A 21,721-nucleotide genomic window follows, 5' to 3' on the forward strand; every position below is an offset into this window, starting at 1 on the left:
AGCTGGGGTGAAGCCCACGCTGCTGGCCCCTCTGTGCTCTGAACCCCATGCTGGACCCGCGGGAGTCCCAGGCACCCATGTGAACGGGGAAACAGAAGCTTCGGTTCCGCCTTTATTTTTTTTTCCCTGTGGAGTGTAAAATGGCCCGTTTTTTGTTAAGACCGCAGTCAGAGCAAAGGAAACCTGTCAGCGCCACCTCTTGGAGAGGTCTGCAGCTACAACCGAGTCATTTGCACCCCATCCCCTCCGTTCACTCAGTAGCTCCTGATTGAGGTATCGATTGAGGGTCCCCTATGCCAGGCTCGGAGGGAGGAGCAGGGAAGAAGATGGGCAGATAAATCTGCCTTCATGGAGCTTCCATCCTTGTGGGGGAAGACAGGCCGAACATGACAAAGAGAAACATGTGAAGGAGGAGACAGCAAGCTGGAGGTCAGGAGGAGCGGGGACGGGTCGTGCCAGGTCTCATATGTGGTCATAGTGACTCTGCTTCTACTCTGAGCATGATGGAGGTTTTCAGCAGGGCAGTGATGTGGTCTGACGCTGTAAAAGGACCCTCCTGGCTGCTCAGTGGAGGTTAGATAGAGGCGGACAAAAGTGGAGGCAGGGAGACCCACTGGAGGTCGAAAGTCTTATCTGTGCTCCATTCTGAGGACTTGTTGGTGGGAAGGTTCAACACGCCACAGGTACCTTGGAAAGATGAGGACACCTCTCCAGCCTGGGTGTTTTCATCTGTCAATGGAGGACGAAAAGCTGCATCTTACCCTTTGGCGTCCCGTGGGACAAAGCCATTCCTAGCCCCCGAATGATGCTAACTCCATTAAAGAGGGGACAGTGGCCCTGCACCCCCTCCCCGGGGCTTCTCTTCTCCTCGACGCCCCTCCACCCTTAGGTCGCCCTCCAGGCCCCTCCCCAGCCTGGCTGTTCTGGCCAGGGGCCTGGAAGGGCGACGCTGCACTCTCCCCTCCCTTGCCAGGCAGGCTGTGCTTCTGTTACTGCAGCCCAAGGCCCCGAGAGCCTGCTCTGGTTCCGTAGGGGCCCCTGGGAGGGGTGTTTGTCACAGGTCTCTCCGCAAGCCCAGTTCTCTCGACCGTGACTGTCCTCGATTGCGGCGTCTGCTACACGGCCTGGGTCAAAGAGCCTAAAAGTGCGGGGATTGGGACCCAACCTGGTAGGAGGAACTTGAGTCCCGTGATCCCCCTAAGCTCCTGTAACCCTGCGGTGGGCGTGGGTCCCCCTCAAGTCACGCTGCGTCCCACACCCACAGCTGCCTTCTGTCTTTGGCTGAGTCCCCTCTGGTTCCTCAAATGGCCACCAGGTGGGAGCAGAGACCTGCGGTGAGGCTGGGACTGAGGCCTCCTTGAAGATGGGCTAGGAGGGGTCCAGGCAGGGCTGGGGGCCTCTCTCACTGGGGGTCTGGGCCTGCCGGGTGGCTGGGAGCTGGGTGCGTGCCTGGGGGTGCAGGCCTCTTTTGGGGTGAGTGTGCTGTGACTGCGTGGCGTGTAGATGGGCACACCTGTGTGCAGAGGCCTCTGCAGCTGTTGGGTGCGTGTGCCCTTGAGCGTGCCCGTGTGCAAGCATGCAGGGGTACCTGTGTGTGACTGCGGGGCCTGGGTCTGCAGAATCCTCCCTGTTCCCCTGCAGGCCTGAGAAGGCTGACGATTGGGGTAGCCTGGCCCTTGAACTTTATGTTTCCAAAGCGGGAGGTGGCTCTGAGGCTCGGACCTCAGGACCCCCTGCCCGCTGCGTTCCCTTAGGCTGTGTCCAGCCAGTGTGGCGGCTTGTCCTACTCTGCCAGCTTTGGGGTCCTGCTGAGCCTTTTTTAGTTATTTATTTTTTTAACATCTTTATTGGAGTATAATTGCTTTACAATGGTGTGTTAGTTTCTGCTGTATAACAAAGTGAATCAGCTATACATATACATATGTTCCCATATCTCTTCCCTCTTGCATCTCCCTCCCTCCCACCCTCCCTATCCCACCCCTCTAGGTGGTCACAAAGCACCAAGCTGATCTCCCTGTGCTCTGCGGCTGCTTCCCACTAGCTATCTATTTTATGTTTGGCAGTGTATATATGTCCATGCCACTCTCTCACTTTGTCACATCTTACCCTTCCCCCTCCCCATATCCTCAGGTCCATTCTCTAGTAGGTCTGTGAGCCTTTTGATTTGTGTCAGGATGGGGACTCATTGCTGTTCCTGGGGGCCTCGGGGTAGGAAAGGCCAACAGTGCACTGGGGGTGCTCCTTAGCCCCAGGCTGGGGGTTCGGGGAGGGGGAGGGCCGCCACACCAGAGTTTGTGCCCCTGGTCCTGCCAAGCCACTGGGAGGGTGGATGCTAGCCCACTTGTCACCCGCTTAGCATCCTGGACTTCCAGGGTCCTCCTCCAGCCAGGCCCGTTTCCCTGCTCCCTTTGGTGCCTTTCTACTGCCCTCACTGCCTCCACCGCCCTCTTCCGTTCTCCCTGAAAACCATGCTAAGCAGACATTTGTCAAGGTCACAGTGACCTCCATGCTGCCAAGCCCAGTGGACAATTCTCCGGCCTCCTCTGACTTGACCCACAGCAGCACTTCAGGGGCTGGTACTTCCCTCTTCCTGCCATCACTCCCTTCCGTAGCTCAGGAATTCCGCTCTCCTGGTTTTCCTTCCGTCCCGCCGGCCCTCCCTCTCAGCCTCCTTTGCTGGTTCCTGATCTCTCCAAGTCTGGGTGCCCCATCCCTACACCTCTTCTCTCTCCCTCTTTAAACGCCCACTTCCTTGGTGATCTCATCCAAGCTCATGGCTTTAAAATGACTCCCCTTCAGTATAATTTAATTAGTTGGTTTTTTATCATCTGTCTTCTCCCAAATGAAAGCAAGCTCTACAGGCAGGGCTTTTTTGTCTTAATCAGGTTTATTAAGGTATAATTTACATACAGTTAATGTCACCTTTTTTAGTGTTCACTTCTGTAAGTTTTTTTTTTTTTTTTCCACTTCTGTAAGTTTTTGACAAAAATGTATAGTTGTGGAACTGTCTCCGCCATCAATTACAGGACAGTTCCCATCACCCCCCAAAGTTCTCCATACCCTTGTGGTCATCCCCTCCCCCATGTCCCGCCCTTGGCAGCCACTAATCTGTTCTTTTGTCCCTTTTCCCTAGTTGTGCCTTTTCTGAAAAGTCATAAAAATGGAATTGTACTGCGTGTAACCTTTGGAATCGGCTTCTTCCACTTATCACAATGCACAGCGCATTTGAGATTCACCCATATTGTTGCAGCTGTGAGCCGTTAGTTCTTTTATTCTATTGTATTTTATTGCACAGCTTTGTTTATCTGTTCAGAGGGGGACCAGTTGTCCTGGTTTCCGTGGGAGGGAATGGTTTTTCTGGGACATGGGACTTTCAGTGCTAAAACCAGGGTGGTTGGTTATCTTAGTTCTTTAGTTGAGGGACATTTGGGTTGTTTCTAGTTTGTTGATGATTTTGAATACCTACTCAATATAACCAGTGACAGAGGGTTTTTTGGTGAACACAAGTGTTCATTTCTCTTGGGTAAATACCTAGGAGTGGGATTGCTCAGTTGTATGACGGGTGTACATATCACTGTAAAAGAGGCTGCCAAGCTGTTCTCCAGAGTGGCTGTATTGTGTAGCATTGTGGGAGAATTCCACTTGCTCTGCATCTTAACCAGAACTTGCTAGTGTGTCAGAAAAATTAAAAACAGGTTTTTTAGCCATCTTAATAGGTGTATAATGATATCTCCTCACGGTTGGCAGAGATTTCCTTTATTCGCCTTGAGTAGTGTTGTGCCCCCAGTGCCTGGGTTAGTGCCTGCTATGTAGTAGACACTCGATGAATATTTTTTTTTTTACTGAGTGAATGAATGTATGGATGGATGAATGAATGAAGTCAAAGGGGCTTCTGGTATCTGAATCTGTTATAACAAATACATAGCACACGTACCGCCAATTCCCCCATGCCCCATTCTGTTTCCATGGCAGACGTCACTCATCAATTGAGCCATTTTATCCACCTGCTTCATTTCAGACAGGTACGATCCAGTCCTTTGTGTAGCAAGTGAGATGAGCCCCATGAGCTAATGCAGCTCTAGTTCAAACCTCTCATTGGCTAAAGAAGAGGCCAGGCTCAGAGCAGGGTCCAAGGCTGCCCAAGGACTCACAGCGAGCCAGTGGCAGGACTAGATCTCCAGGCTGGGCTCTCCCCCAGAAAAATGCACAACGTCTCTGACAAGGCTGGAGTAGGATGGGAGGCATGGACGTGGATCTGGGCTTGAGGCCGGGTTGGAGCATTGTGGAGTGCTCCCTGGGCCCCGGCTGGGTGGGAAGGCTGATGCCGGCGATCTTCCTGCAGGTGCCCAGGAGCTGCCGGGATGGCCTACCCGCCCACGTTGGCTCCCTGGCCCAGCGGGCATACTGGGCTCTGCTGAGCCAGCAGAGGGACCAGAGCATCGTGGCCCTGGGCCGGAGCGGTGCTGGCAAGACCACCTGCTGCGAGCAGGTCCTGGAGCACCTGGTGGGGATGGCAGGCAGTGTGGATGGCAGGGTCTCAGGTACAGTGTTCTCCAGGTGACGTGCAGCTGGGACGTGGTGGGGGCGGTGGCGTGGGGGAAGGGAAGGGAGAGTCGGAGGGGGTGCTGGGCGGCTCTTTCTTCTATCTGCTCAGCTAGCGTTCACTGAGCACCTAGCTGTGTGCAGACCCTGTGCTGGCTTCTGGGCAGGGCCACCCCGAGTCTGTTGGGTACTTTTGTGTGAATTAGAAACAGGTACTCCTTGCCTAAGACACTCACTGCCACATGTGGAACAGTCGTCACACATTGACATTGTTAGAACCAAACACTTGACCACCGCGTTCTGGGCCATCATCCTAATAAGTATACAGGCCTATGGCTATCTGATATAAATGCTGTGCCCTTAGGTGTGGTGTCATTGTGCAGCGCACAGCCCACTGGACTGTGCAGAGGACCCGATAAGTAAAAACAAAGACAAGGAGGCACTGACAGCCGGAAGGGAGACTCAGCTGCACATCTGTGCCAGACTCCAGTGCTCTGCACCGCTTGCTGGCCGAGCTGGGGAGGGGAGAGGCGGAGGGAGCACAGAGAAGGGGCCGGGGGGGCTTCCTTGAGGAAATGATGTTTGAGCTGGGCATTAAAGAAAGAGTGTCAATGTTGTAAATCAACTATACTTCAGTAAAAAATAGTGTCAATTGGTGATAATAATTACAATATTGATGGTGATCGTGGTAAATGCTTGCTGAGGACTTACGCGCCAGGCTCTATTCCAAGCAGGTTAACTTACTTATTATTTAAAACATCCCTATAAGGTAGACATTATTATTATTTGAATTTTATAGATGAGGCCATTAAAACGCAGGGAGGTTAACCAGCTTGCCCAAGGCCACACAGCTCATACATCCTAGCACCGAGATTCAAACACAGACAGTTTGGCTCCAGAGCTGTTACCGCTGGGCCAGTGTTCTCAGTGTATTGTTGCCCCGCTGAGGAGCCTTTTTAGTTGTTCCTTCTCCTAATCGTCTCCCACCATGAAAAGTTAATGCCATAGATTCACCATATATTTGTTTATGCAGTGTGTGTGTATGTGTGTATATATATACAGGCACACACAGATATATATATATATGTGTGTGTGTGTGTGTATCTGTGCTCTATTCTATACGTAAGAAAGGAAAACTGCCCCCATCCTCAAGAATCAGTTTCTGCCCTCTTGGGGGCAGTATTCCCCCTGCTGAGAATATATGGCCCAGGCAGTGTTGCTTTTCTAATAATAACAAACAATACTAACACCACCACATTTGGATCATGTTCTGAGCACTTTCCATTATTAAATCTTTTAGTCTTTGTGGCAACCACATGAGGTAAGTAAGTACTATTATTACCCCCATCTTATAGATGGGGTATCTGAGGCACAGGGAGGTTAATTTATTCGCTCCAAATCAGGTGACTAACAACGGGGAGAGGCCATATTCAAGCTTGTTTAACCATTGTACTATCCTGCTTCTCCACTGGGGTTATTCCAATGCTTTATTGATCACCTGTTCTGCACCTGGCCCAGGTTAGAGCCCTGTTAGGAGCTGGGGATACAGCAAGGAGAGGCCCTCCCAGAATGTAGTTCTGCTGAAAGTGTGTGTTGGGGGCGTGGGAGTCAGGCTAGGCTGTATCCAGGTGCCTAGCACATAGTGGGTGCTCGTTAAATAGTTATGTTAAAAAGCCTGGGACTGCAGGGCTTTTTGAGCTGGCTGTGATGGGCGTTCCCTGAGAGCAGGTCCAAGAATGTTAATGCCCTGCCCTCCTCCTAGACTCCACCAGGCCCAGGAGGCCCTAGGGCAGCCCTTGTCACTCAGATCGTACCAATCCTAGGTGTGTGTATCTCCCCTTCTGGGCTCACTCTTGCTCCCCCCGCGCCCCTGCTTGCAGCACAGGGCCAGCCCAGCAGCGGAAGAGGTGTGGCTTAGAGCTGAATTGGGGGAGTGGAGGGGGCCCTGCTGGGGCCTGGGGCCAGAATGGGGTCCTGTGAGAGGTGGGGGTGGCAGCACCCGGGCCACGGGTGATGCCCTGTCTGTGCCCCACCAGTGGAGAAGATTCGAGCCACCTTCACTGTCCTCCGGGCCTTTGGCTCCGTGTTCACCGGCCACAGCCGCCGTGCCACCCGGTTCTCCATGGTGATGTCACTGGACTTCAATGCCACAGGCCGAGTCACGGCTGCCCAGCTCCAGGTGAGGCCTCTGGGTGGGAGGGAGAGGGGGCTCTTTGGGGCTGCAGTAGCCTCAGCCCCACTCAGCAGGGCCCACGCCTCCAGCTGGGACCCTGGAATGTGTCTAAATGGTCATCGCTCCCCAGGCCAAGGCCAGCTCCTCCCCACCTCGCTCAGTGCCCAGACATCTCCTTCCGGAGCACGCCGGCTCGTCTGTGCCTCGGAGTATCACAGGGATGAAATATTCATGAGTAGATACATAATTCAGCTGCTCATTAGCTGGGTCTTAAAAGCGTAAGCTGAAATTAAACAGGCGCTCGCTGGCCTTCTGCGGCAGCCCGTGTGTGACAGGCACATGGCCTGTTTGTTCCTCTCTCTGAAATCACCCGGCTCCTCCCCTCCCCCCCCCCACCCCCCTCCACGCAAACATTCTGTTTGAACAGAAAACAGTATTAGGTTATTAGAAGGGTTGTTTGTATGTGGAGCTAGGAGAATACCCAGACTCGCTGGTGCACGATAAATCCCTTTCTGTCCCGGCCCTGAAAGTCTACCGTGCATCACCATGTGGGTCAAGTTATTAAGGGCTTCGGTTGCATAAGAGTGTGTTGGAGGGCGGCTCTGGGTTAATCGTTAGTACCCTTGGATTCCTTCATCGGAATGAGCCCGTTGCATTCGTTGATTGCCTGCGTGGACTCTGAATCAGTGAGACAAAAGGCCTGGCACGTTTTGATTTGGAGGCGTCCAGCCAAGTTGGGGCCTGAGGTGCTGCCTCGAAGAGTGGGCCTGGGGGTTGGTGGGGGTGTGCGGGCAGCCTAGCGGGGCCTCGTGCTGACCGGCGCCTGTCCTCTCCCCTGGCAGACGATGCTGTTGGAGAAGAGCCACGTGGCCCGGCAGCTGGAAGGGGAAGGCAATTTCGAGGTTTTCTCCCAGATGCTAGCTGGATTGGACCTGGATCTCAGGTGAGCGACTGGGCTGAGCAGGGACGGCCGAGGGCAGTGAGACAAAGGGCCTCCGCTCTCCAGGGCCCCAGCCCTGCCTCTGCCCAGAGGTGAGAGGCCGTGGAGCCCAGTGGTTAGGAATCTGGCCTCTGATTCCTGCTGCCTGGTACTGCTCCTGGGCTGGGTGAACCTGGCCAGGTGTCACCTGCTCTGAACGTCCGTTTCTTCCTCTGTAAAGTGGAAATAGTACCTTGACTGACCTTACAGGATTAAGTGAGATAATTCACATATGGCTCTTTATACACGCTGTGGGGGGGTGGTGGATGTCTGCTGTGATGGTGACATTTTGGTACAGGTTCTGACAGCAGCGTGGGAGGTGGGCAAGGAACAGCAGACCCCAAATCTTCCAGAAGCTCCTAAACTCTGTGAGAGCCTTGGGTGCACCTGAGGTAGCTCAGGGCGAGGAGGCACCAGGTGGAACAGCAGAGAAGCCAGAAGACTCATGTGGGAGGGCCTTCTGGGGGAGGTGGCCCAGGGAGTCATCTCTGCCCCTCACTGACTCCTGGGAATTCTTGGACATGTGGCTCCCTGTCTCTGAGCCTTGGTTTCCTCATCGGTTGAACGAATGAGTAAGGTTCTATCTAGTGAAGCTCCAGGGAGTGCTCACCCCAGGCGAGGGGTGATAATTTTCAGTTTGTCTCTGCGTCCCCCATCATTTGTCTCCTGCCTTCCACCCCCGTCTGAAGGGCAGGCCCAGCCTGTCCTGAGCCTCCTGGCTAAGGCCAGAGGGGCACCTTACCCTTTGGAGAGAGGGCAGATTAGAGAGGAAACTCCCAGTTTTCAGAGCAGGGTAACTGAGGAGTAAGGAAGCTTCTGGAAGGCCTTCACTTAAGAAGGGCCCATTGAGGGCAGCAAGTGAAGAATATTCGGGAGGCAGGGCCAGGGCCTGAGGCAGACCCTGGGGCCTCCTGGGGCACTCTGTGGAGCCCCGTGCCATGATGCCCACCTGCCCTGCCAGGCCACTGGTGTGGGTGGGTCCTCCCTTACTTCTGGTCCCTTCTCTGTTTCCAGGACAGAACTGTACCTGCACCAGCTGGCAGACAGCAGCTCCTTCGGCATGGGCGTGTGGCCTAAGGTAAAGAGGAGGTCCTTCTGGGTGTGAGTGGGTGTCTGTGTCCCCATGGCCAAGATGGGAGGGTCCCCTGTGTGGCTCGTCCCTCTGCCACTGGGGTGAGTAGTTGGCAAGGGCTGGTCACGTGGGGGAGGCAGGGTTGCCTTTATGGGGCCTGGGCTTGTCAGGGAAATGAGTCTTGTGCTAATAAAGGGAACCAGGAGGTGGTTTGTGTAGAGGTAAGGGCACGGTCTCCGGGACAGGCTGTCTGAGTTCAAACCCCGGCTCTGACACTTACTGGATATGAGACCTCCGGCATGGACCCTAGCCTCTCTGAATGTCTGTGTCCTCTTCGGTAAAATAACAACAGTAGCTAGCGGTATCTGCCTCATGGACCTGTTGTCAGGATTAAATGAAACGATGTGCAGAAAGCAGCTAGCACTGGGCTTGGATTACATCAGTCAGTGGCAGTTTTCTTAGGAAATATTGTTGATGATTAATGTGGCTTCCTGGAAGATGGGGCCTGTGAGTAGGGCCTGGAGAGGTGGTATTCGGTTGTTTAAAAAAGCACATTGTTCACTTGTTTGTTCTTTTATTTATTTTTTTATATTTTAAAAATTGTTTTGAGTCACCCACCCCCACCCCCACTCCTACCATCACCCCCTGTGCCAGGCCTGTGCTGAGTGCTGGGATTATGGTCCTCATCCCTGAATTTTCACCCTATCAAGAGAGAAAGACTTGGGAATTAATGCAATCGTGTGGGATAAGAAAAATGCCAGAGTTTGTACAACATTCTGTACACCAGAGGATAGATGAAAGCTACTTGGCCTCAGTCAGGGAAGGCTTCTTGGCCAAGGGGACATCTGACCTGGGTTTTGAAGGATGAGTAAGAGCTTACCAGGCAGAGTGGAGTGAATCATTTCTACTCTGAAGTCCTTTTCCAAACATACGTGTCAGGGAAACAAATGGTGCTGGAATAATTTGGTATCGTCATGCAAAAAAAAAAGAATTTCAGTCCACAAATTCACACCATGTACAAAAATGGACCAAAAAAAATGGATCATAGACCGTACTGTAAGACTTAAAATCATAAAATTTCCAGAAGAAAACAGGAGGAAAATTTCTGTAACTTTGGATCGGGCAAAGGCTTCATAGATGTGACCCCAAAAGCACAGTCCATGAGAGAACAAATTGATGAATTGCACTTTGTTGAAATTAAGAACTTCTGCTCTTTTCGTGTCACTGTTAATATGAAAATACAAGCCACAGACTGGGAGAAAACACTTGCAAATCACATATCTCGAAAAGTCTTTGAATCCAGAATTTATAAATGACTCTCAGAACTCATAAATAACCCAACAAAAAAGATGGGCCAAAGATTTCAACATAGATTTCCCCAAAGAAGATACTTAGATGGCATGTGAAAGTATATTAAACATCCTTAGTCATTAAAGAAATTGAAACTCAAACCACGATGAAATAACTACTACACAATTACTAGAGTGTCTACACTTGAAAAGATTGATCGTACCAATGCTGGTGAGAATCTGGGGTAACTGGAGCTCTCATACCCTGCTGGTGGGAGTGGAAAATAGTGCACCATCTCGGAAAACGGGCTCTTACAAAGTTAAACATACACCTCCCACGTGGCACGCTAGTCTACTCCTAGGTGTTTATGCAGGAGAATGGAAGTGGACATCCATGCAAAATTTATTTTACACGCAAGTTCATTAGCAGTTTTATGTGTAGTAGCCAAAACCTAGAAACTACCCAAAATGTCTATTAACAGGTTAATGGATGAATTCATTGTAGAAAACCGTAAAGGTAGGATACTACTCAGTAATAACAATGAACTGCTGATACATCCAAGAACATGATGGCTCTCAAAATAATTGTGCTGAGTGAGAAATCTCAGATGAAAGAGTACAACCATATAATCCCATGTATTTGAAACTCTAGAAAATGCAAACGAATCTGCTGTGACAGCAAACAGGTCAATGGTTGCCTGGGGTTTTGGTTGCAGGAGGAGGGGAGAGAGGATTATGAAAGGGAATTTTTGCGGGTGATGGATGTGTCCATTGTCTTGAGTGCCAAAGCTTTCACGGGTGTAGATGTCAAAGCTTATCACAGTGTACTTGTTAAAGATGAGTGGTTTATTTTTGCCAGTTACACCTCAGTAAGGCTGTCTCACACTCTCTCTCTCTGCTGGGTACTATCCGCAGAGTTACTGATTAAGTAGGTCTGGGCTAGGGCCTGAGAATCTGCATTTCTCACAAGTCCCCAGTTGATGCTGAAGCTGTGGGTCCAGGGACCCCGCTTTGAGAACCACTGTAGGTGAGTCTGTTTCGACAGTGAGTGGAGTGGGATGGAGTGGGGTGATGCGAGTCCCCCAGCTTCACCTGCCTGACACACCCCTCCACGGGGGGGACTTGCAGTATGTTCTTCTTTCATGCCTCTTCTCCCCCTGGTTTCCGCCGCGCTAGGAGCCCAGACTGGCCCCAGCACGGCAGGGGATGCGAGGCTATCCCAGTGCTGGGTTTTCTTTAATGAAGTTGGGCCACATGTATCCATTTGAATCAGCAAGAGCGTTGTTGTTTGTTTTCTTGGTTTTGATGAGGAGAAGGGCTCAAGCCAGGCCCCGGTGAGCATCCCAGCCTGACCTGTTTGTTCACAGTCTGCATACAGGAATGGGGCACAGTGTGAACCCAATCGAGGAGGTGTTTGAAGTGGCTTTCTTTTTCTGTGTGTTTCTGGGGGTTGTTTTTTTAGACCAGTTGATCTGTGGGAACTGGTAGGGTATTTCTTTGTTCTCACCCTGCTACCTGGCAGGTATGGAGAGTGTTTTCTTTGTTCTCTAAGAGCAAAAATACAAGCTGGAAATTCGTCAGTCTTTGATAGAAGCCTGGGCTAGTTTTCTGGGATTGGGCCATCAGGTACTGACTCAGTGAAGGAATTTGGTGGTCAGGAAATCACCCCAAGAATGAGAGTTGCTAAGTACAAGCCCCCGAAGTCGCCAGAGTCAGCAAATAAAAATACGGGATACCTAGACCATATTCATCTTGTAACTGATCTAACAGCATGGCGACTATAGTTAATAATACTGGACTTACTGTACATTTGAAATATCCTGGGAGAGTAGAACTTATGTGTTCTCACCTCACACCAAGAAACGGTAACTATGTGAGGTGATGGGTGTATTAATTAACTTCATTGCGGTAATCATTTTACAATGTTTATGTATATCAAATCCTCACATTGCACACCTAAAAATACACAATTTTTCTTTGTCAATTGTAATTCAGTAAAACTGGAAAAAATACACGATGCCCGGTTAAATTCGAGTTTCACATAAACATTGAATACTTTTTTTTAACTTAAGTGTGTCCCAAATATTACATGGGCAGGCCTGGAGGCTTGAAGTTGTATCAGAGAGGGCTACCTGGAGGCAGTGAGTCCAAGCTGGTCTTGGACTGTGAGAGAAGTTAGGCAGGTGCAGTGAGGCCAGCCTTCCTGCTGCACCAAGCTCCCGATGCAGAGGCAACGGTGGGGGAGAGCCAGCAGTGCAGTGGTTGCAGAGCACAGGGTGAGGGTGTGGGCCCGGGGGGCTGTCAGCTGGAGCAGCGGGGCCAGGTTGTGGGGAAGCCGGCCCTCGGGGTGGTGCTGGCCCTCCGTGGCCGCCTTCGCTCGCTGATGGCCAGCTTCCCCTCCTTGTCCCTGCGCTGCGTCCTCCCTGCCTGCCACATTTCAGCTTTTACTTACTTACTTATTTATAAAATTTATTTATTTTATTTTTGGCTGCATCGGGTCTTCATTGCAGTGCGCGGGCTTCTCACTGCAGTGGCTTCTCTTGTTGCGGAGCACGGGCTCTAGAGCGCAGGCTCAGCAGTTGTGGCGCACGGGCTTAGTTGCTCCACGGCATGTGGGATCTTCCCTTCCCGGACCAGGGCTCGAACCTGTGTCCCCTGCGTTGGCAGGCGGATTCTTAACCACTGCGCCACCAGGGAAGCCCCACATTTCAGCTTTAAATGGAACTTCTTTGAGATCGGTTAGGGCACCAGGACACATTTGAAATCACAAAGCTTTCATATTATTTTCTCCTCTGTAATTTGTTTTTCCTCAACCTAGACTGATGTTTTAAAAAAGTACCAGCAGCAGTGGTCATAATAATAATAATCCTTGCCTCCCAGCTGTTTGCTTCTGGCTGGCAGCAGCCAGGCTTTGGCCCGAGGCACATTTATTTTTTATGACCCAGGCATCAACTGTGGAGGAATGGGCTCCAGACAGAAGGGTGGGGGATCAGGCCCTCCTGCCAGGGGCTCTGCCAGGAGCTTTCTCTTACTTGATTCTCCTAAGGACCCTTTGACAGAAGGGATTATTATCACGTGTGTTGGTTGGGAGGAGTAATCAGGCTCAGAGAGGTGAAACTACTTGCTTAAGGGCACACAGCTTTGAGGTGGCAGAAGCAGGGCATCCAGGTTGGCCTGACTCCACATTGTCTCTCTTGTTCGCCCCTCGCTGTCACCTCAGGTCTGTGCCCTGGCTGCGGGCCGCGTGCTCTGGGATGTGCCCCAGTGCGCAGCCTTGGGTCACTTCTCCTCTCTCAGCTTCAGTTCCTCCCCCTGTGGAGTGGGTGGAGCAACGCCCTGACCCTCGGTCTGCCCCTAGGGTGGGCGCTCGGTAGAGAATCTGGCGTATAGCGGCTCCGTCCCTCCCCAGCTGCGTGGCCTTGGACAAGTGCCTTAGCCTCTCTGAACCTCAGTTTCTCCTCTGACAATTGGAGAGACTCACAGCTGCCTTGCAAGGTAAAAGCACCTAGTGCAGCATTGTAGGTGCTCAGTTAACCCTTCTCTTCTCCCTCCTTAAATGGACTTGCAGTGCCCGGAGAGAACGTGGACCCGTCAGTGTTGAGGTAAAGGGAGCCCTTGGCTCTGGCTGGACACCTGTCCTGCCCTCCCCGTGGTCTCCGTCAAGTTCACCCACCTGTGCAGGCACCCACGTTTCTCTTGCAAATGAATAGAGTCAGTGTTCTGCATTTCCCTCCCAGATCCGGCTCCAGATCCAGGGGCTGGAACCGTGGGAATCCTTCCAGGCCTGGGTTGGTTGGTTGTAGAGACACAGGGGCGCCCACCCTGGCCCTGGAGGAGGGGGTGTGGTTAACATCCCCGTGAAGCAGAGTGCGACCCCAGGCCCGGACTGTGCTTATAACCAGGGGCAGAACTCCAGGGGCCGAACTCCAGGGGCCAGTTCCCTCGGCCAGGGAGGCCCCCGGTGCCGTGCCCTCCACCGGAGAGCAGCGCCCAGCTGCAGACCGTGGCTCCCTGCGGCCCTGCACCCTGTGAGAGAGGCCTGCACGTGGCCCCTTAGGGGGCTTGGCACCTAACGCACCATGCCTTCCAGCCCCGCGCCCTTCTGCTAGGAGACGCTGCCTGCCCGCCTGCCCGCCCAGCACCCGCTTCTCCTACTCGTGCTGGCGGCTTCATTCAGTGCTTCTTCCCAGAAGTCGGCACCTTACCGCTCCCCGGAGCCCCCCAGGCTCAGCACTCACCCTGTGCTGTCAGTGTCTGTCTGCACATCTGTCCCCCTTATTGGACTGGGAGACCCTCAAGGACGGGCCACGCCTGATTCACTTGCCAGGGACTGCTGTGCAGCAGAAGGGAAGGTGTCCCTGGAAGGCCTGACAGCCTGGGCAGAGGCATGGGGTCGAGCCCAGCATTACTTGAGTGCCACTGTGTGCCGGGCACTGTGCTGGTGCTTTACGCACTTCGACTCATTTAATCCTCACGGTGGCCTGGGAGGAGGTTTGGCTGTTATTTTCATTCTACAGTGGTGGAAACTGAGCCTCCAGCGGAAGGGCAAGAGATTTGTGCAGTCACACTGCAGGGACGCAGAGCCGAGAGAACACGCAGTTCTGTCTGCCTCCAAATCCAAACCTGGCCTCTCTCTGCATTGTTGGAATCTCCTGGGTGCTCTAAATGCAGCCCGGTTGAATGTGGAGAGAACATTTTGGATTTTATTTTTTGCACTAAATTACCTGCCATCTTGGGTTAACCTTGCATCTTTAATTGCATCAGACAAAGCCTGGGCATCTTCTGAGTCAGCTTTTACTTCTTCACTTTCTTTTTTTCAATTCAGTTGAGACAGTCAAATGTTTATGAAAGCACTAATTTTAAGTGTACAACTCAGTGATGATTATATTCTCACACGCACCTGCAACCCCACACCAGCTCAACATCTAGAACATTCCTCATTCCAGTAAAGGCTCCCTTGAGTCCCCACCCCATCAGAGGCATCCCTCCCACCTGAGTCATCATCCTAACTTCTCTTCCCATAGGGGAGTTTTGCCCACATCTGGACTTCATGTAACCAGAATCCACAGTGCGTGGTCTTTTGTACAGGGCTCCTCTGTCTCACGTGGAATCTGGGGGGTTCATACATGTGCTTGCATGATCAGTGACGTGATCTTTTTCCTTGCTGCGTGGTACCCCATCACTGTGCCCTGGCTGGACCACCCACTGTTTATCCATTCTCCTCTTGGTAGACATTTCGGCCGTGAGTTGATTTATCCCACTGATCTGATTTCTATTTTTGTGATTTTCAGGCAAGGACTGGCTTTTGTCAGGGCATTATGCAGAGGCGTCTGGCTCCCTAGAAGTTTAGGGAACTGTAAACATCCTCGTGATTCTAATTGCTTTAGATCAGAAGCATATATATTCATCCCTCCGTGTCTTCTGTTGCAGCAGAGACTGGGGGAGGCGGGGAGGAGAGAAAAAGAAGCAAACAAGCTCTAGTGGAAGTTTTCTAATTCTTCTGTTCGTATGAGCTAAGTGGCAGATGATGGGGTCTGCCTGTAATTTAAAGTCAAATGCTCATGGCTGACAGTGGGAGCCATAATAAATGTGTTGCCACTGTCCTTTTGGTGTCCTTTCTCTGCTACTTTGAAATCTCATAAATAACCAAGAGCATGTTGGTAAGATGCCTTCCTCTCCTCCGTTTGCTCCAGCGGAGCAGCTGCAGTTGCTAGGTTGAGCTCCTCGTTGCTAGGGTTTTTGTGGTCCTGTGGTGCCCCAGAAATATGATGGATCAGTGGAACATGCTTCTGCTATTAATTGAAATGTTTCCACAGTGAACCTCTCAATGTCACTGCATGCTTTGACGTTGTCCCAATAGGTCGATGATCCTTGCAGGTTTCTTTCCCAGTTAGAAGAATTGGCTTGAGTGGAGGGGACAAGTGGCGTGGACGGGGAGTCAGAAAGCCTGATCCTAATCCTGTATCTGATACTAACTTGCTGTGTGACCTTGGGCAAGCGTTGTCCCCTCTCTAAGCATTGGACTCCATAAAATTCAAGGACCTGCCAGCTTTGACAGCTTACAGTTCCTCACCCAAGCTCTGTAAACAGGCCAAGTGCAAATCAGGTCCTCATTATCTGTTGGAGGATTATTGACAGAAGAATTCTCATCCCCAGCTCACTTCCTCTCAACCCAGCAGGCTTCTGGGTCGCGTCTCCTTGGCCAGATGGCGTGTGTGGAGTTAGGAGTTTCAGACTAATTTTAATATTCAATCAGACATAGTTGGGGGGACTTCCCTGGTGGCACAGTGGTTGAGAATCCGCCTGCCAGTGCAGGGGACACGGGTTCGAGCCCTGGTCCAGGAAGATCCCACATGTCGCAGAGCAGCTAAGCCCGTGCGCCATAACTACTGAGCCTGCGCTCTAGAGCCCGTGCTCTGCAACAAGAGAGGCCACCGCAATGAGAAGCCCGCGCACCGCAACGAAGAGTAGCCCCCGCTCGCCACAACTAGAGGAGGCCCGTGCACAGCAACGAAGACCCAAGGCAGCCAGAAATAAATAGATAAATATATAAATTTATTAAAAAAAACCAAACATAATTGGGATCATAAATCTGAAAAAGGAAAAGTGACACCCTACAACCCATAAACATCTGGTCATATTATTTTCTCTTTCCTCCTGCTTAAAAATCTTTGGCAGTTTCCCTCTGCGTGCCCTGGGGATGGCAGACAGGGTCTCTTTCAGTTGCTGAGGCAGATCATTGGGTGTGGCTGCAAGGGGGGACATCCTGAAAAGAATCTGGACTCGCTGGTTTGCTGTGGGATCTTCATCGATTGGTGTTGGCTGCCACGGGTCCAGGAGTGTAAATAGGGACGCGTGTTTGTCCATTGTGGCTGGAGTTTTAAGCCTGTTCCCTTTAATATTGTGTTTGAGGCCTTCTCCATGGCACTGGCCAGCTTCTTGTGCTTATTTCCTCCCCCCCCGCCTGTCTGCCCCACCTCCAAAAATACCTGCTTCTCTGTCCACGTTCAGTTGAGCACCTGTTGTCTCCAAAGATGTCCTTTGTTCCCGTTGTTCCCTCTGCCCGTCAGGCCTCTATTCCATCCAGTTGGTCAGCTCTGCCTATTTGTCTTTCAGACTTCAATCACAATCTTGTCTCATCTCCTGCGACATTCTCTTTGACTCTCTCGAGTGGGATTGATCAGCCAGGCCCTCCTCTGAGATCCCACAGTCCCCCACTTAGCCAGTTTCACACGTAGTTGTTTTTACGTCTCTTTCCACTTCTAGCTTGAGAGGTCCTCAAAGTCAAGTTCTGGATTTCGCTCATCTCTGTCTCTCCAGAGCCCAGCACAGTGCAGAGCCTCAATAAATCTATTGAATGAACACACGAATGAATAAAACTCATGTCGCCTTCCAAAGTCAGATAGACATGATTTTTATAACTTTCCCAGCAGCCTGAGTTATGTGTGTCAGTACTCCCCAGCTTAATCGTGGGTAATTTACCATGGTCATAAAATGACCACCCATTCCCCCCAGACCGAGCCCTGCTTCCACTTGCAAGTTTGCATTTCCTCCACCGTGACAGCCTGTTTGTCTTCCTCTCTCCCCTTGCTCTCAGCCTGAAGACAAGCAGAGGGCGGCGGCTGCCTTCGCCCAGCTCCAGGGCGCCATGGAGACGCTGGGCGTTTTGGAGAGCGAGCAGAGGGCCATTTGGCGGGTGTTGGCAGCCATCTACCACCTGGGTGCGGCGGGGGCCTGCAAAGGTACGTGCCTGCCGCCGGGCTCACCTGAGCTGCCGGCTGTCTCCGCCAGCAGGTGCCTGACAAGGCCCTTCTTTCCGTGAGGTGGGACAGGGTCAGCCTGTCATCTTCCACATCTCTGGGACTGCTCTCGGGGGGGCTGCCAAGCCAGGCGTGCCGAGAAGGAAGCGGGCTGGATGTTTCAAGCAAACCGCGTCACCCAGCACTGTCCAGTGGAGCTTTCTGTGATGATAGGGGGAGGTTCTCTGTCCAGCAGGATGGCCGCTAGCTGTACGTGGCTGTCGAGCTTTTGACATGCAGCTGGTGCAACCGAGGCGTTGAATTTTTCATTGCATTAAATTCTAAGTAACGTACATTTAAATAGCCACATGCAGCTAGCTAGTGGTTACTGTGCTGAGAAGAGACACCCTGAAACGGGTGAGAGAAGGCTGGGTCCACGCACTAAAGGTGATGTTTTCTGTCTGGACATCTTGGCGATGCTCACGCCATATGCGCTGGAGCTGACCCAGCTCTCCTTCTCCTCCCAAACCTGCTCGCCATCCTTAACTGTCTGTTTGCTTATTGTCCCTGCTTCAAGTTGGTCTCCCCGAGTGGTTCTCATCGTCCCTCTCCCTCCCCCGTCCCTATCCAGTCGTTGACCTTGCCCCGTAGATACTTTCTGTGACGGCATTTCTGTCCTGACTTCCCTATTCTTACTACTATCACCTTAGACTAAATATTTGCTAATCCTTTTTTTGCTTGGACTATTGCAGTAGCATCACTGCCGATGGCTTGGCTCCACCCTCACTGTGACCACTGGGCTCCTTTCTAAAACGTAGACCTGTTGTGCCAGTCCCTGCTTAGACTCCTTCCGAGGCGCTCTCCTGTCTGCTACGTCAAGTAAAATGCCTTGGATTGGCATTCAAGGCTCCTCGCTTCCCTAACCAGACTCTTGTGCCATTGCTTTTGGCACTGCGGAAGGTCCCGGGGAGACGGTCAATATCGGGAGCCGTGTGGCTCCTGCCTTCATGGGGCTGATGGTACCTTATACTGCGACTGTGTCCTTGTCTAGCTGTTTCCTGTAGAGAGTGGCTTCCTCTGGGCCCAGAACATAGAGTTGGAACTTACTTTTTGAATGGACACACGTGTTCATGGAGGTCTGTCCTCTGGAGCTCTGTGTTGACTCTGGCTGACATTCTGGGCCATTCCTCTGTGGGGCAGCAGACTTCTTTGGAATATGCTGGCATGTTATTCTTGACATTCCCATACCCGTGGGCCTTGTGGCCTGTTCTTTTGATTTTCATACACTTGAGCTGCATTGGTCCACTGATTTGATTTTGGACATTTCTAGAAGTTATGCTGAGTCAGAAATAGGGAAGGTAGGGAGTCCACAGTTGGTCCAAGCCAAGGGCAGACATGCTTAACTGGGCAAACATGGAAAAATCAAATGCCACTTGCCTTTTCCAAAAATCAGCCGTGGGCCATGCTCAACACCCTGACCATTTGGAAATCAGCCAGCTTTGTAAATGGACTGGGATTGGGGATGTCATTGCACAGTTCAGATCAGAAAAGCTGTTGAAGGTTTAGAGTTGGGGCACAGGCATCTATAGCTTGGGGATGTGTGGAAGGAAGCAAACGTATTTTACCGAATAGAAAACTGAGGCTCAGAAGGTCTAGGTGCAATAAACTCCAGGCTGGGGCTTCCCTGGTGGTGCAGTGATTAAGAATCTGCCTGCCAATGCAGGGGACACAGGTTCGAGCCCTGGTCCGGGAAGATTCCACATGCCGTGGAGCAACTAAGCCCGTGCACCACAACTACTGAGCCCGTGCTCTAGAGCCCGTGCTCCGCAACAAGAGAAGCCACCACAGTGAGAAGCCTGCGCACCGCAACGAAGAGTAGCCCCTGCTCCCCGCAACTGGAGAAAAGCCCACGCAGTGACGAAGACCCAATGCAGCCCCCCAGAAAAAACTCCAGGCTATGGGCGCTTGAGGGAGGCAGATTTGAGTTCAAAACCAAACTTCTCTGAGCTTCAGAGAGGCCTCCTCTTTCATTGGGCCAAGACTGGGGTTGGTGTGAGGATTAAATGGAATAAAGAAGAGAAAGCTGAATTAAGCTGCTTTCCCCGGAGGCAGACCCTGAGACAAAAATTGCATGTAGGCTTTGGGGGAGGGGGTATCATGAGGAACCAGTAGGGAAGTGAGGGAAGAAAGGCAGGTGATGCTGGAGCCTTAAGGAGTGGATTAGCTGTGGGAAGTGGGGGGCCAGTATCTCTGGGGACCTCTGGGAGACTCTGAAGAACATGTCTCCTCATCGTGTATTACCCGAGGGACGAGGGAGCTGGGATATTGATCTACCGCCTCCTGCTTCTCCCTGGTTGAAGGTTGCTCCTGGGGAGCATTCCCCCCTGCCCTTCCAGTCTGCCCCAGGCATGAGCTGAGCATGTGCGGCAGCCAGGAAAGCAGAGAGGCGCAGACAGGTACCTGTAGTGACAGGCCGGGGACACGTGTGGGGTGGTATGTACGGAATGGCCAGGGCAAGGGGTGGTGGACAGGTCATCCATGCTTCTAGCCCCAGGCAGTCCCTCAGTAGATTGTGCTGTTGAGCTTGGGTTAGGTGACTCTCCCAGGGTGTCACAGCCACATGCCTCTCTGCTTTGCTCAACTCGAATAGTCTTGTTCCCTCCCAGCACTCAGCAAAGCCTAGGGAGAGGACAGGGCGGTTGGGACCTACCTTCCGATTTCCATTGTCACGCTTGAACCCTCTCTGCCTCGGATGCGACAAAACAGAGGCTAAGGGAGCCCCCAGTCTATTGACCTGTCACCAGAGAAGTTCGATGCCTGACTTTCTTCTCCTGAGGCTCCTGGGGCACCCCCTCTGATGGGGGCTCGGGACTCATACCTGTAGCTGCCTGTAACGATAAAAGAGAAAGGCACATTTATAAATATTTTATTAGTACATGATTATGGCAATAATTCCTCCCAGCCTCCCCCCACACCACCTTATAAATTATTTTAAGAGGAGCTGCTGTCAGTCTGCCTGAAAGACCTGCTTGATGATTTACTTACTATATATTCTGCTTTGGAAGATTTCATAATAGGTTGCTCTAAAATCAGCTATTAAGAATTTCAAAGTCATATATAAATGTCTTTGCTTTGTGTCATAACAGATCATTTCGAAATATATTAAGAATCATTTCCGTTAATCAGGGTTTTTTTTTTTTTTTCATTAAAACGATGCTCTCCTCCCAGCGCACCCAGCTTCCTTAACTTTTTTTTTTTTTTTCTTAAATTTATTTATTTATTTTTGGCTGTGTTGGGTCTTCGTTTCTGTGCGAGGGCTTTCTCTAGTTGTGGCAAGCGGGGGCCACTCTTCATCGCGGTGCGCGGGCCTCTCACTATCGCGGCCTCTCTTGTTGCGGAGCACAGGCTCCAGACGCGCAGGCTCAGCAGCTGTGGCTCGCGGGCCCAGCTGCTCCGCGGCATGTGGGATCCTCCCAGACCAGGGCTCGAACCCGTGTCGCCTGCATTAGCAGGCACACTCTCAACCACTGCGCCACCAGGGAAGCCCCCTTAACTTATTTTGAAAGTCCTGATCCTATTTTTAAAAACCAATATCAGTCCCTGTGGGGAGATTTCAGCCCTTATAACTGGACTTAGGATTTTTGAACTGTTTCAGCAGTAACGACAACCACCACTAATACTGGTTTCGCGTTTGATGGTTTCAAAAGCACTTGTACCTCCCTTGTGCCTTTTGATCTGATTGGATTCATACAGTAACCTGGTGAGGAAGGATAGCGCCATGGGCAAGAGTCAGCCTCCTGGCTTGGCTTCTCTGATCCTCAGTTTCCTCCGCTCTGAAATGGGGCTGATGATGGCACCCACTTGGTAGGCTTGTCATGAGGATTAAATGAGTCAGTGCCAAACGCATGCGCACAGGACTCGGCTCAC

The 21,721-nt window shown here is 51.7% G+C and overlaps 1 protein-coding gene across 4 annotated transcripts in view; it reads left to right on the forward strand.

Annotated features, from left to right (window-relative positions):
• Positions 1-21,721, forward strand: part of MYO18B (myosin XVIIIB) — a 236,605-nt gene that overhangs the window by 26,078 nt on the left and 188,806 nt on the right. For all 4 annotated transcript variants that reach the window (XM_057525933.1, XM_057525934.1, XM_057525931.1 and 1 more), the window contains 5 exons: positions 4,343-4,541; positions 6,579-6,721; positions 7,558-7,658; positions 8,709-8,772; positions 17,653-17,797. In XM_057525933.1, the coding sequence (XP_057381916.1) occupies positions 4,343-4,541; positions 6,579-6,721; positions 7,558-7,658; positions 8,709-8,772; positions 17,653-17,797 (652 nt within the window). The remainder of the gene's footprint in view (positions 1-4,342; positions 4,542-6,578; positions 6,722-7,557; positions 7,659-8,708; positions 8,773-17,652; positions 17,798-21,721) is intronic.

Source organism: Balaenoptera acutorostrata, chromosome 13 (genome assembly GCF_949987535.1).
Source record: "Balaenoptera acutorostrata chromosome 13, mBalAcu1.1, whole genome shotgun sequence".
Classification (NCBI taxonomy): Eukaryota; Metazoa; Chordata; class Mammalia; order Artiodactyla; family Balaenopteridae; genus Balaenoptera; species Balaenoptera acutorostrata.